Raw genomic sequence first — 15,118 nt, 5'->3', positions numbered from 1 at the left:
GGAAGGAAGGAAGGAAGGAAGGAAGGAAGGAAGGAAGGAAGGAAGGAAGGAAGGGTGGGTGGGTGAATGGGTGGGTGGATGGATAGATGGGTGGGTGTGTGTGTGTGTGGGTGGCTGGATGGATGGAAGGATGGATGGATAGGCAAACATATAGACAAACAGGCTTCCCCTACACCCTTCACTTCACCTGGAAGTGAATAAACAGATTGGTCATGTCAATTCTGTATATCTGTTCACCTGGAGGTAGACCATCAAGAAAAATCTTTGGAAAACTTACCATTTCTGCAGGAGAGTTGGGAGTGAGGTAGAATTCCTTTAAGTGCAGGAAGAAGCCTTCAAGTTGTCCAATCAGCAAGAGTAAGATGACCCCGTCTGCAAACTACAAAGGCAGGAACTGAAGACTGTCATATGGAAGAAGTCTGGGGAAGGCCACTTTGTCTTTTACAGGCTGTGTGGTCCTAAGGAAGTCGTACAAGTTCTCTGAGGCTCTGGTTCCTTGGTGAGAAGTGGGGAAGACATTCCTGACCTCACAGCGTTGCAGGTAAAAAGTGGTTTCAGGCTGCCTGGCACACAGTACATGCTCAGTGAAAAAAGTACTTTCTAAACTTACTGCAGAATAGCCTCATGTCAGTTTTTAAACAGCACGCTGTTTCACAAGCTACAGAAACACAGGGGAAAACAGAGTTAAGTGTAAAATTATTCCATCAGAAAAGGCAGAGAGCAGCACACCGGGCTCATCTCGCCGGCTGCCACATTAATATTTCTGTCTGTTCTGTCTGTGTGTTCAGAGATAACGCTGTCGTCCCTGCCACCAGCATATCATATGTTAATATAATCGTATTGAGTCTCTTCAAAGATACAAAACACAGGATGGGATATTGGAAGAAACTGCCATTCGAAGCCCTTAATGGAATTTCCTCATATTAAGCCTGTTTCGATGTTATTAGTTTGGGCCTGAAATCTTTTCCGCCGCTATTCCTTGGTAATACAACTGGAACGCAAGGGACTTCCTTACCCCGTTTTATTGAACAGTCTCTAAATACCACCTTTGCACATGCCATGAGTCTCTAAAACCCATTATTTTACCAAGGGAGAGATAAAGATGGAACAGGTAGAATGTAAATCTCAGAAATCATCCTGTTTATACCCACATGAAATATAATAAAACTACAAATCTCTCATTTCGTGCCGGTAGCGTGCCAGGTAATATACCAAACATGTGGGGCTCACCAGCTCATGTATCACTCACAACTCTACCAAGTTGCTATCTTTTACCCACTTTATAAGAAGAGCCTGAGGTTCAGAGAAGTCCAGTAACTCACCCAAGGTCACACAGCAAATGTGGAGGGGTCTCAGCAGAGCCCAGGGCCCATAAGTGGTGGAGGCAGGAGGGAAATGTGTGTCTATCTGGCTGCAGAGCCTGGTGCTTCCACCCTGCCATGCTGCCACACCATATCACACACACACTTCTCACGTGGCCACTGTATGAGGTGGTTATAAGCGCAAACTCTGGCCCCAGCTGCCTGGGTTCAAATCCCAGGTCCACTACTTATCACTGTGTGACCTTAGACAAGTTAATTCACCTCTCTGTGCCTTAACATCCTCCTCTGTAAGTGGGGTAGTATAGTTCCCACTTCAGAGGATTATGGGGAGGATTCAATGAGCTAACATGGAAAGCATTTTACCTGGGGACTGGCACATAGTGAGGGCTTTATTGGTTTTAAGTGACTAGACATGGGAGTACATTAACCCCTCCCTCCCCAGCCAGTGCGCATCCAGAGTCTCTCTGAGAGGTCAGCAGCTCTGGCTACGAGCTTCATGAGCCAACTGGTCCATCTGGGACCAGACTCCCTCCCCACCCCAGACCCCAGCACAACCCAGGTGGCCAGATGCCTACGTCATGTCCCATTGAGGCCACTGGCATCCAGCAGACTCCATGCCCACTCTGCAGGCCCCGGGGTTGGCAGCTGCTCTGCTCCTCTGCACCCCCTGCTCCCCGCTGCAGTGTGGGAAGCCTACGGGGACACAGCTTCACTGTGGAAAGCCACAGCCTACGGTGGGTGCTGACCCCCTGAGATTCTGCTCCTGTTCCTGGGAAAATTCAGCTTCAGTCAGCTAGGGGAGGGCTGGGCTCCTCGGGGTGCTTGTGAGAGACATGGAGCCTGCAGACGGCGGGGCTGCGCTGTCACCTACGCCTGGCACATGGCGCAAATCTAATAAATTCTGTTTGGGCGAACACAACCACGCAGGGAAGACTCATGTGCTTCAAGTCTTGGCATCAGCTAGTCTAAGATTAATTATAAAATAAAATTATAACAATGAGAAGCAGTGACAGCCGAGGTGACTCCAGCTTTGTGAAGTGTTCCCACACCCCCACCCCCGGGATCCCACTGTGTCCCTGGTGGCCAGTGCTGCCCGCCAGCAACCGTCCCACTGGGGAGCGAGACCTTAAGCCTCCAAGAGGTGATACGACCCCCACCACACAGCAGGTTCCCAAGGCCTGCAGAACCCTCTTTCCTTCCTACAGCCAGTGGCCCTGCCCTGCCTGGGGACGCCGCAGCTCAGTCCCTACCTGGGTGTCCAGATTCTGCACAGATAGGCCCAGGCGGTCCAGCTTCTGGTTGACAAAGTTCACGATGGCCTAACCAGGGAAGAGCACGGGCCTAGCACGCAGCAGGTGTGATGCAAGGACCCGTGATTCCCTCCTACAGTGCAGGTGGGCGGTGGGTGGGGTGGGCGGCCCGAGAGCTGCTGAGAGCTTTGATCTCTCCTACCTCTTTCACTGCGTTCACTTTCTCTGGAGCCAGCTTAAATAATTCATCAAAGACGTCCTCTGCAGACACAGATCCAATAAACACCTCATTACGATGCTATTATCTTTGTGCCAAACAGGGATTTTTTTTTTCACAAAAGTTTCTTAGAATAACCAGTCCAGAGGGAGCTGTCGTTTTAGATCATGGTTCTCAAATAAAATAGACCTGGATTTGAGTCACTGCTCTCCTGGCCATGTGGCCCACAGGGAGTCACCTTCTCTCTCTGTGCCTCCCTAGCTGGGGTTGTTGCAGAGATGGAATTCGATAGCAGATAACACACCTGGCCCCGCGGCACAGTGACCGGGCACACAGTAGGACTTCATAAACAGCCGCTCTTCCTGCAGCCAACACCTGTTACTGCGTCGGCACAGCTGCAGCCCTTTATCTGCCAGCTGGCCCTCCCTCCTCCCAGGGCCCTGCTCCACTCCCCAGGGCCACGGGAGCTGCTACAGGTGGGTGATCAGGGTCCATGAGTCTCCTCCCCTTGGTTTTAAATTGGCTGAGTGAGGGCTCCTCCCTGCTGCCTCCCCCCACCCCCAAGAATGTCTGAATCTGCTGCCCGCAAAAGGCCAGCTCTTTCCGCAACTCATTCACTCCCTTGGGGTCTGGGAACAGTGGCTCAGGCCCTGGGTTCCAGTCTCAGGCGCCTCATGTCCTCAGGCTAATGCCCTTTGTGCACAAGCTGGATTCCTGCTATTTGCAGCTAACACACCTCCCATGGGGACACTGGTCCTTGGGCACCAAATACACAGACTGGCCTGAGTTTGCTGTGGCTTCTGCCACTCAGCAGCTGTGTGACTCCCAGCAAGTCACAGCACCCCTCTCTGTTTCAGTTCCCTTGTTAATGAAGGGGGGAAAGTAGCACCAAATAGCATCATGCATGTTAAAATGCCCCCTGAAATCAATAAACATGGTGGACACATCAGTGGTCAGGGAAATTGGGTTTCTTCACCCTGTGACACCCACTTCTCATGCTGCCCCATGCCCAAAATACTGCTCCCTGGGCAACCCCTTATGTCCTCAGGCTGCCCCTCCTGCTACATACACAGATCCCCAGCCAGCCCTCCTTGCCCCCTCCCTTCTCCTTTCTCCCCAAACTCAGCCTCCCTCAGCCCCCATTCTCAGAAGCTCCTGACAGGTTATTATCTCTACCTCTGCAGGTGAAGTGCCCCTCATGGCATCCCTGCCCACATAGCTATGTGTCTAAGTGGGGAGGGTACAGGGAGGAAAAATAGTGTTAGGATGGATGGATATGGATGAATAGATGGGTGGTTGGATGGGTAGATAGATGAATGGATGGACAAATATGTACATAAGTGGATAGATGGATGGATAGGTGCGTGGGTGGGTGCGTGGATGGATGGATGGATAGGTGCGTGGGTGGGTGGGTGGATAGGTGCGTGGGTGGGTGGGTGGGTGGATAGGTGCATGGGTGGGTGGGTGGATGGATGGATAGGTGGATGGATAGATGGAGAGATGATGGATGGGTAGGTGGATGGATGAATGGAAGCACGAATGGATGGATGGAGGGATGGATAAATGGATGGGTGGGTGAGTGGATAGATGAATGGAAGAATGGGTTGATGGATGCATGGATGGATGAATGGATGGATGGATAGGTGAGTAGGTGGATAGGTGGGTGAGTAGATAGATGAATGGAAGAAAGAATGGATCCATAGATGGATAAATGGATGAATGGATGAGTGGGTGAAGAGCTGGCCAGACCACTGACAAAGGAATGGATGCATCAAAGAAGTAGCAACTAGATCAATCAACTGACTGGTGAACAGCTCTGTCAGAAGAGTAGGTGCCACATTATTGCCCACTCACTATTGAGCACTGCCCACATGCTGAACACACTCACAAATTATCTCCTTTAACCCTCACTGCCAGTTTAAAAGGTGAGTGCCCTTTTATAGATGAGGAAACTGAGGCACAGACAAGTTAAGGTACTTGCCCAAACTTAAGTGGCTAATGAGTGGGAAAACTGGTGTTTGAGCACAGACCACTGACTCCAGAGCCCACACATTTAACAGACTCCACCATCACCGCCTATGTGAATTATAAATCTCTCTCCCCACAGGAACGGTATAATGAGAAAGAGCAGCCAGCTCCACGATGGACAGACAGAAAGAGGGACAAATGAATAAGAATGAGGCTTGAGATACAAACAGCAGGCGACGGGCAAATGAGAGAATGCTCAGCAATTAACCCTCCATCACGACTCATCTGCATTAACACGCATCAGATAGGAACAGATTTCCAAAAACGAAGAAAGTACTCACTCGGAGGCTGGTCCTTGTCTGTGCTGTGCAGGGGGTGGAAAAAGCAAACAAATGGTTAAAAAAAACCCTGCAAACCTACAATGTCTCAATATGACAAGCATCAGTGCTGGCAAGGTTGCAAAGAAACTGGCGTGCTGTGGTTTTCCTGGCAGCTTTGTAGGTAGGGCAGATAGCAGAGAAGGTCTCTGCGGGAAGCAAAGGACAGAAACAGGTTCGTGCCCTTCCCTGAGGCTTCCACACCTAGAGACGTTTGGATTTTGCTGGTTTTGTGGTTCCTGTTTTGTTCTGAGGGAGATACATCACACCTATCATAAAGTGCACAAGTCGTAAATTTACAGCTTGTGCGTTTCACACATACACACTTGTGTGATCACCCCCACTTACATGCTGCAGACCCTCCCAGCACCCCCCGCCCCCCACCGTGTTCTCCCTTCCATACCCTCCCGCCCTACACTGACCACAGCTGCGATTTCTCTTGCCATCTATTGGTTTTGCCTGTCCTGGAAGTTCGTGAAAATGAAACCATACCATGTGTTCTCTTTTGGGTCTGGCTTCTTTCACCCCATTTATATTGTTTTTGAACAATTTTTCTTTTTTTTTTTTTTTTTTTGGTCAGGTTTTTAGATCCACCCCTACCCCATAGAAGAGAAGTTCTGTAGGTCCAGGGCAGGCCAAGTCTCTCTAACCACAGCCGTCCAGAAGAGAGCTGGGCCCCACGGGGCAGAGCCCAGCAGCCTGGGACAGAGACCTGGGCTCAGCACAGAGGCCAAGGCTGCCAGGAGGGACAGACGCCATGTGCTGTCCACACAGCTCCGGCACCAGCCAAGCCTTCAGAGGATGGCAGCCCCACCTGGCCAGCAACTTGGCTGCATCCTTGTGAGAGATCGTAAGTCAGCGTCACATGGAAGCCAGCAAAGGTGGACCTGCTGGCAGCTGTGCAGCCCCTAGGGCCCATCCCTCTCCAGGCCCCACCTGTTCTGCTCCACGGGGAAGAGGATGGCCAGCCCCAGGGGGCAGGGAGCAGGATGGCCACACCCCCCAGTGGGTGGGGAGTAAGACGGCCAGCCCCTGGCCATGCAGGGGCCCCTAAGACTCTTACAGCTTTGCAAGGAAAGAGGAACATCCTGCTCATACTAGAGAGACAGATTCACTGGCTCCTGTGCCCCAAACCCAGGGGCCCCCACCCTAGAGAACAAAGCAGGGTGGCTGGGAGGGGCCAGGCAGGGACCTGATTGGAGGCTGGAAGGAAAGGGGTCCTGTGTGCTACCGTGGAACTGATGGGTCAGCGCAGCCTTTTTGGGTCTGAGAGAAAGCCACAGAGGGCCCTTCCCACAAAGGCGGGGCAGATCTGCCCTGGCTCCGCCCTGCCCTCATCCACCGCTGTGAGCCCCAGCCCCACCCACGGGCCCTCATCCTCCCTCACCTGTATTCAGTGAGCTGTTCCACCGACTTCTCTGACTTCAGACCACTCTTGGTGCTCTAAGAAAAATAAAGGGGAAGGAAATTAAATAATCCAGACAACTCTGGGGCCCAAAGCAGCCCCAGTGTCCCGTTTGCTCTGCATCATCTCTCCTCCGGACAGCCTCCTGGCTTCATTGTCTTTCTTCCCCAGGAGTCTTGAGGTTGGGGATGTGTCTGCCTCACTCCCCCAGGCATCCCCAGAGTCTCACGGTGGGAGGAGGGCCGTATCAATGAGCGTGTGGCTATGAACAAATGAATGATGAAGGAGTGAATCAATGAAGTCACCTCTGATTTATGTTGGCAGTATAGACCAAGCCACACAACTGCTTGGTAGGGAATTATAATCCATGGTTTTAAAAAAACAGTAGAAGGCCAGGTGTGGTGGCTCATGCCTGTAATCCCAGCACTTTAGGAGATGAAGACAGGTGGATGGCTTGAGCTCAGGAGTTCGAGACCAGCCTGGGCAACAGGGTGAAAACCCATCTCTACCAAAAATACAAAAAATTAGCCAGGCACAGTGTCTCACACCTGTAGTCCCAGCTACTTGGGAGGCTGAGGTGGGAGGATCACTTGAGCAGAGGAGGTGGCGGTTGCAGTGAGCCGAGATTGTGCCACTGCACTCCAGCCTGAGCAATAGAGCAAGACGCCATCTCAAAAAAAAAAAAAAAAAAAAAAAAAAGTAGAAATGACTCTGACTAGGTTTAGCCAAACTTGACTTATTCTCTTGGGGCAAGTCAGACACGAAGCCCCTCTGCATGAGGGACCCGAGGCTGGGCTGGGGCAGGGGGGTCATGGGAAGCAAAGAGCAGGTGGGGCCCCCTATTATGATGCTCAGAGTCTGTCTGGAGAGGGAAGCGTGGATTCCTGGGTATTAACTGCAGCATAGGCAGGCCACACGCTAGACAGAACATCTGAGGGTGGGGAAACCTAGGAAGGCTTCCTGAAAGAGGAGAACGGGGCACTGTCACAGTCATCGGTGATCTCACAAGAGACAGCACCCTCATGGTGAGAGTAGTAGTTTTGCCTCAGGGATGTGAAGGCTCCCTGTGGCTATGAACAGATGGCCACACATGGCTCAGGGATATGGCCTGACAATCCCTGACCTCAGCCTCTGCCAATCAGATGCCCTCTGCTCAGGTCAAGCGGAGCTGGCCGGCCACGGACCTCCTCATGTCCCCAGGCCTCTGCCAGCCCCACTAGACTCTTACCAGCCTGTCCCCAGCTCCAGACAGCACCCCCTGGCCGTCCTGGCCGGATTCTATTTCTCAGGGTTCCCTGAAACTCACCCTGGGTGAGCCCCGCCCCAGCCAACTCCACCCATGCAGGGTGGGCAATGAGGACCCAAGACGTTCAGCGTCTGCTTACAAATCCCTGGGGGCCCAGCTGCTACCTCAATGGTGATGACTTCCACCTGGACGTTGGTTGGGAGGGACAGGTTGGGCTGGAAGCGCTTGGCCAGGGCCACAAGAAGGTGCAGGGTGGACAGCAGGTCCTTGTTGAAGATGGCTGGGAAGAGAGTGGAGACAGGTCAGAGCCCAGGGGACCGCCAAAACGTGCAGCCAAATGCAGCCTTCCTCATTGTCAGAACAACTATCTGCAGATGAAGGAGGTCTGTGTCCAGACTTCTGCAGAGCAGAGATCTGGAGATACATGTTCAGAACCTAAAAACCATCACACTTCACCCCGTCATACCTCTTCTTAGACTATAGCCCAGGGGTACGATCTACCTTGTGGAAGGAGCTCTAGACACAAAGATGTTCACTGCAGCACTGTTTACAATTGGAAAAAACCAAGTGACCTCTGGGAAGGCACGGGCTGAACAATCATTAGGTTTCAGCTCAATGTGACTTAATTCAAGGTTGATTTCATCAACATCAGTTACTGATTGTGAGACCTTACAGGTTGCGAATGCAGGCGCACATGACCCAACAAAACCTGGGTTTGAAAACTGACTCTGTTAAATCCTCACCGCCCAACCTTGGAGAAGCTGCTTAGCTTCTTTCAGCCTCAGTTTTCTCACCTGGGATGGGGGTTGAAGGGATATAGAGAATTGAAGGGAAAGAAATTATACCAAACTGTGAACCAGGTGGGGTAGGGAATTTTAGGTGTTTGGCACACTCTTTTGTTTTTTGGTGTTTTTTTGATATGGGGTCTTACTCTTGTAGCCCAGGCTGGAGTGCATTGGCACGATCTCAGCTCACTGCAACCTCCGCTTCCCAGGTTCAAGCAATTCTCCTGCCTCAGCCTCCTGAGTAGCTGGGATTACAGGCACCTGCCACCACACCCGGCTAATTTTTGTATTTTTAGTAGAGATAGGGTTTCACCATGTTGACCAGGCTGGTCTCGAACCCCTGAGACCTAAGGTGATCCGCCCACCTCGGCCTCCCAAAGTGCTGGGATTACAAGCATGAGCCACCATGCCCGGCCAGGCACACTCATTTTTTGTACAAGCAGGACCTGCAGATATTCCAATACTTTAATGAAATGAGAGAGAGGATGGGCCGACCATGGTACTTGGAACTCAGCAGTGACTGTCATTCTCCATGAGACCGTTTGCTATCCTTGGGCTGCACTTTGCTGTAGTAACACCCTCCGGGGCACAGACATGTGCTGGGCTGTTGGCTGCTCTGCCAGATGACTGACTGTGGCTGCCCGAGGCTTCTACCTCCTTCCTGACTCCCAGGTTGTACTCCTGCTGGGAGGAGGATGAGCACACCTTCCTGGTGGGTGAGAAGCCTGGAGCAGAAGGACCCCAGTGGCCCCACACCCCCCTGGGGTGGCCAGGTTGCTGCCCACGTACTCTCCACGCTCCACTTGGCTTGCCGCTCCTCCAGCTGCAGACTCCGGTTCACGGCCTCCAGCACCACCGCAAGCTTGTGCTTCTGGCTTGCGGCTGTCAGGGCGATGTCCTCTGCTTCCAGCTTGAGTGCCGCCAGCCTCTCTGGAGGCAGGAGAGGGTGGTGAGGGCCCCTGGCTGGGGGCAGCTCAGAGAGCACCTGGGGACCCTCCAGGAGGCTGAGCCTGCCTGGTGCTTCAGAGAACATGGGTCTGGGGAGCTCATTCTTGGTGTTGGACCCTGGGCCACACCCACAGCCTCAACCAGGTATGCCCTCCAGCTCCCAGGAATTGGTGGGGCATGCAGGCCACATGATGTGAGCAAGTCTCAGCCCCCTGAGCTGGTCGAGACAGCCCACCTCACCTTGATCAGCCTGTGCCTGCATCCCTTGCTCTTCTGCACAGCTGTGTCTACTTCATCTCTGCAGGGCAGTGTGGCCTTGTGGTTAAAGCCTACACTTCTAGGCTTCTATCCTGAACCCCCTGCTTCCCTAACCGTGAGACCTTGGACAAATTATGAGCGTTTCAGAGGCTCCCTCTCATCATCTGTTAAATGGGGATAGTAATAGCACAGGGCTGTTCTAAGGATGAACTGCGCCTGCTACATGGGACATGACCGGAAGTGCTAGCCGCATGAGTGGAATTGTGCAGCCCATCTCCAAAAAGCTCGGCGAGCACTGCGGAGGCTGGCCCCAGGCGAAGTGCTGAGGACATGGAATCAGGCTTATCTGTAGCCTCCAAGACCACAGTTGTGTGCAGAAGGGATGCGTAGACCAGACATGACCACACAAGGGCAAAGGGAGAGGGTAACTCCGGGGCTTGTGGGGACACTTGCCCGGGGCCAGGAGGAGGCCCCGAGAATGCACACCCCCAGCAAAGCCCCTTGGAGCTTTCCAGACTGAGGAGGAACACGGAGGCAGGAACCCAGCCCTGTCCCCAGCCACCCAGGACTGCCCGTTTTCTCTCCAGCAGCCTGGGACAGCCCGAGGGCAGGGACCATGGGTTCTTTTGTTACCTCCCAGCACCTCAAAACAGCAGGCACTCAATAAGTGTTGGAGAGGCAGTGTGGTGTGGTGGAAAGGTCACCAACCCAGGTGTCAGAGCCCCAGCCGGAGCCCCAGCTCAGCCCCCTCACTCATGGGCCATGGACAGTGCCCAGGCCCGTCTAGAAAGTGAGACAAGTGTCCCTAAACCCGGGGTCATTGCGGGGACCGAGGCAGAGAGCCCACCTGTAGGGCCTGGAGGGGCCAGGTCAGGGGGATGGGGCTGAGGCCCAGGCAGCCCCAGAAACAGCCACTTACGGAATAGGTGGTGCAGGATGAGCCCGTCGAACATGTCCTCCTCCAGGCTGCGGACCACAATGTGCTCGGGGAGGAGGGTGGTGTTGATCCACCCCATCAGCACCTGCAGGCCCCAAGGGGACAACTTTTAGGGGGATGGGGGCTTCTCACCTGGCCCTACACTTGGCTTGGAATGCCTGCCTCTCGCCTGCCAACTCCTACCCATCTTTCAAGACCTGGTCAAATGTCACCTCCACTGGGAAGCCCTCCTTGATCTCCCAGGCTGAGTTAGGGGCCTGCTCTGGGTTCCTGCAGACTCCCTGCTTCTCTTCATCACAAACCTGAGCAGCGTGGGGCTGTCATCATCATGTATGAGGTTTTAGTACCAGGAACTGGGGTACTACCATAGCAAATACCTAAAAATGGGGAAGTGGCTTGGGGAATGGAAAGAATTGGACAATGAACACTTGATAGAAAAAGCCTAGACTGCCCTGAAGAGATGGTCAGTAGAAACATGGATTTTTTTTTTTTTTTTTTTCATTTTATTTTTTTTTTTTTTGAGACAGTGACTCGCTCTGTCACCCAGACTGGAGTGCAGTAGCATGGTCTAGGCACACTGCAAGCTCCACCTCCCAGGTTCACGCCATTCTCCTGCCTCAGCCTCCCAAGTAGCTGGGACTACAGGTGCCCACCACCACGCCTGGCTAATATTTTGTATTTTTGGTAGAGATGGGACTTCACTGTGTTAGCCAGGATAGTCTCAATCTCCTGACCTGGTGATCCAACTGCCTTGGCCTCCCAAAGTGCTGGGATTACAGGCGTGAGCCACTGCGCCCAGCCTGCAGAAATATGGATGTTAAAGGTGTTCCTACTGAGGTCCCAGGAGGAAATGAGAGACATGACATTGGACGTGAAGATGGAGGTGGGAATTGTAGCCACGCATCTATAGCTGAGAGCCCAGGATGCTGCAACCATCAGAGCTGGCGGGGGGAAGGGAGAAGACAGGGGCCCCTGAGAGCCTCCAGAAGGAGCCGATCCTGCCAACCCCTTGGTCGACAACCTCTGGCCTCCAGCACTGTAAGACAATAGGTTTCTGTGGTTTAAGTCATCCAGTCTGCAGTCATATGTTACAGCAGCCCTAGGAAGCTAATGCAGGGACTGCTGATGCCCTGCCCCTTCCTTGACTGGTGCCTACTGGCCCAGCTTCCACCTGCAGCTCTGCTCAAAGCTGTCCCCACTCTGCTTGTGCTCAAAAGGTCAGAGTGCCAGGGAATCAAGGCCCAGCTCTTTCTCAGAGAGTAGCTGTTCACTAAAGGTTGTCAGGAGGTTGTCAGGGGGTGGTGTATAAACACCCCAGCTCCATCGCCCCTCGGGAAGGAATGCTCTGAGCATTCTGGAACCTGCTCTATGCTGGTTCCAGGATACCCAGCAGGCTTGAGCCCCCAGAACCACAACCAGCTCCATCACTAACCATGTATTGGCCCCTTCCCTCCCATGACTCCTGGCATAACCTCCCAACTCAACTACTGGCACCCAAATCCTTGTCTCAGGATCGGCCTCTGGAGGAGCCTGAGCTGGGATGACGTGTCAGCACCCCTCCAGGTCTTCCAGGCAAGACCGTGGATGGTGTCCCCAGGGCCAGGCACAGGGCTGGGCCAGGTGTGCTGGCCAAAGGTGGGAAAGGTGGATGGATGGAGGGAATAGGAAGGATGATGGAAAATGGCCCAGAAAGCCTCTGGGTAGGGAAGATGGTGTAGAGAGGCCATGTGGAGACTGAAGACACAGAGGCTGAGGGAAACAGAGGCCTGGAGTCCACCTGTGCCCAGCTGGTCCAGTGCCCATAGCAGCAGACCCATGACCAAGGAGAGAACTGAGCACGGGTGACCCAGGCCCACCGCCACCACCTCACCAGTTCTCCTACACCTTGGGCAGCCAAGCTGGGGAGGAACACCGGCTTAGGGGCTGGCAGCTTGTGTCAAACCACAGCTCCGTAATGGGCAGCTGCATGCCCCTGACAGATCAGGTCACCTGTCTAAGCCTCGTTGTCTGTCCTGTCCCCAGGATGTAGGAGACAATAGATTCCCCTCAAATCCCATGAGGTTGCTGGGATGGTATATGTGAAGGCACACAGTTGGTGCTCAATAGATGTTTGTCCATGCAGGCTCTGTGGGTGACTTGCTCCATTCAACAGGCCTCCCAGGGGTCTTCAGGGGTTGCCATACCCCAGCCTGAGGTCAGGGAATGGGGGCGGCCTGCTGTCCCCGCCCCATGGAGGCCGCTGCCTGGTCTGCCAACAAGAGGCACCCAGGGAAGTCAGGGCTGTGGACACTGCTGTACCTTCTGCAGTTCTTCAAATTTGGGGTCCTTCCGGGAAGTGGGTGGCAGGTATCTCTTCTTTCCTCCTGGAAGCAGAGTGGGTATGACAAGCGCGTGGGGACCCTGTGGGGTGCTTGGCCACGCTCCCTGCAGGTCACCCAGAGTCTGGCACCACAGCCCCAGGGGTAGTGGCCTTGCCACTTCCGCCCCAGCGTGCTTTCTCTCATTTCCCTCACAAACACCAGCCCATCCTCAGACACTGCGGCATTTATACTTTGAGACATGAACTCGGAAGTTATTTCTTGATTACTTGACATTCAAAGTTAACTGGGCATACTGTGTTTTATCTGGGAACCCTACCTATTTAGGTCAAGTGAAACCCCAGCCAGAGAGGGGAGGAGGTGCCCAGGCTCACCAGGCTCTAAGGGGCAAAGGTGGGACTTACCCCAGGTCTGCCAGGCCCCTCCATGGCCCCTCTCATAGTCAGACTCCCTGGGGCAGCCCTTAGAGGCCCAGCAGCTCCCCTTCCCCAAGGCCATGGCCAGCATCTGCCCACATTCTAGACTCACAGAACCCACAATATGTCAGGGCCGAGAAGGACCTCTGAGATCAACTAGTTCCAACGTACATGGGGGGGAACTGAGCCAGCAGTGGGGACTGTCTTGCCTAAATTCACAAAATGCATTGTCTCTCACGTGACTCCAATAAAGGCTTTTCCTAGACATTGGAAAACCTTCAAGTACTACCCAGCCCCATGTCTTCTGACGAATGGGAAGGCAACAGCATCATGGGTTGATGTGCCCAGCACAGGGCAGGCTCTCAGCAAATGCTTGGGCTAGTGAGCAGGTGAGTGAGTGAATGAATGAATGAATGAATGAATATGGTGCTGTCCCTTCCTGGAGCAGACTTCCTGCCATTTGAATCATCCAATATCCCAGCTCTGCTTGCCAGAACTTTAAGTATCTTAAATCAATTGTAAAACAAAAAATTCATTTTTTTTTTTTTTTAGTAGTAACTAAGTCCTACTATCCTAACTCAGCAACTTTCCTCAGGACACTTTGTAATCTTCAATGGTTTAAACACAGAATACCAGATGGCGCAGAAGCCAGCCAGCTGACTCCGGACCAAGCTTGTCCCCTCTGGGGTTTCACCTGCCGCACCAGGGACCCTGTTGGCGCTGGAGTTCTCGCTCCATAACACCTACTGAAAAGGTGGCATTCAGGGCTGGGTGCGGTGGTTCACGCCCGTAATCCCAGCACTTTTGGGAGGTCGAAGCGGGTGGATCACTTGAGATCAGGAGTTTGAGGCCAGGCTGGCCAACATGGTGAAACCCCGTCACTACTAAAAATACAAAAATTAGCCAGGTGTGGTGGCAGGTGCCTATAATCCCAGCTACTGGGGAGGCTGAGGCAGGAAAATCTCTTGAACCTGGGAAGTGGAAGCTGCAGTGAGCTGAGATCGTGGCACTGCACTCCAGCCTGGGCAACACAACGAGATTTCTGTCTCAAGAAAAAAATAAATAAATAAAAATTAAAAGGCGGTATTCACAGGAGCTGGAGAGAGCTGCATTCTGTTCCCTTCCCTTAAATTATTTCACACGTTTTCTTTGTCAGCACATTTACGTTTTTGTGGTGACATGAATTCCAATGAGTTCACCTAAAGCCCTTCCCCCTGGGCCATCTGGTTGCTTCCTGCTGCGCTGTTGTTCGTTTGTTTCTTTCAGAGAACACAGGGAGGGTGACAGCTCTGGGCACCTGCGCCCGTCCTTCTTTTGAGCCATCTCCTAGAAGGGAAGTTTCAGGGACTGTGGCCGCCAACCCCCCAAAGAGCTCATGACACAGAGCTTTGCTGAAAGGGTGACCCACACTTGTTAATTGCTCCATCCTACACTCACCCCACTTTTGAAAGAGACCCACACGTGTGAGGGGAGCACATCAGGAGCCCCACACTCTGCAAAGCATCACTGCCTGGTGGGCATCACTGTGGGGTGGGCATCGCTGCCTGGTGGGCATCGCTGTGGGGTGGGCACGCTGCCTGGTGGGCACGCTGTGGTGGGCATCGCTGCCTGGTGGGTATCGCTGTGGGGTGGGCATCGCTGCCTGATGGGCATCACTGTGGGGTGGGCATC

General features: G+C 53.3%; 1 protein-coding gene across 14 annotated transcripts in view; it reads right to left on the bottom strand.

Moving 5' to 3' along the window:
• Positions 1 to 15,118, bottom strand: part of PARVG (parvin gamma) — a 41,038-nt gene that overhangs the window by 22,901 nt on the left and 3,019 nt on the right. For all 14 annotated transcript variants that reach the window (XR_002733555.1, XR_002733554.1, XM_023221783.2 and 11 more), the window contains 9 exons: positions 13,012 to 13,076; positions 10,696 to 10,798; positions 9,360 to 9,500; positions 7,950 to 8,065; positions 6,522 to 6,577; positions 5,099 to 5,121; positions 2,775 to 2,833; positions 2,573 to 2,641; positions 278 to 379 (listed from right to left, as the gene is read on the bottom strand). Coding sequence is in view for 12 of the 14 variants with exons in the window: in XM_023221783.2 (XP_023077551.1) it covers positions 278 to 379; positions 2,573 to 2,641; positions 2,775 to 2,833; positions 5,099 to 5,121; positions 6,522 to 6,577; positions 7,950 to 8,065; positions 9,360 to 9,500; positions 10,696 to 10,798; positions 13,012 to 13,076 (734 nt within the window). In the remaining 2 variants the exon portion in view is untranslated. The remainder of the gene's footprint in view (positions 1 to 277; positions 380 to 2,572; positions 2,642 to 2,774; positions 2,834 to 5,098; positions 5,122 to 6,521; positions 6,578 to 7,949; positions 8,066 to 9,359; positions 9,501 to 10,695; positions 10,799 to 13,011; positions 13,077 to 15,118) is intronic.

This window comes from Piliocolobus tephrosceles, chromosome 19, assembly GCF_002776525.5.
Source record: "Piliocolobus tephrosceles isolate RC106 chromosome 19, ASM277652v3, whole genome shotgun sequence".
NCBI lineage: Eukaryota > Metazoa > Chordata > Mammalia > Primates > Cercopithecidae > Piliocolobus > Piliocolobus tephrosceles.
Note: the sequence above shows the minus strand (reverse complement) of the source record. Positions and strands in the feature narration are given on the sequence as shown.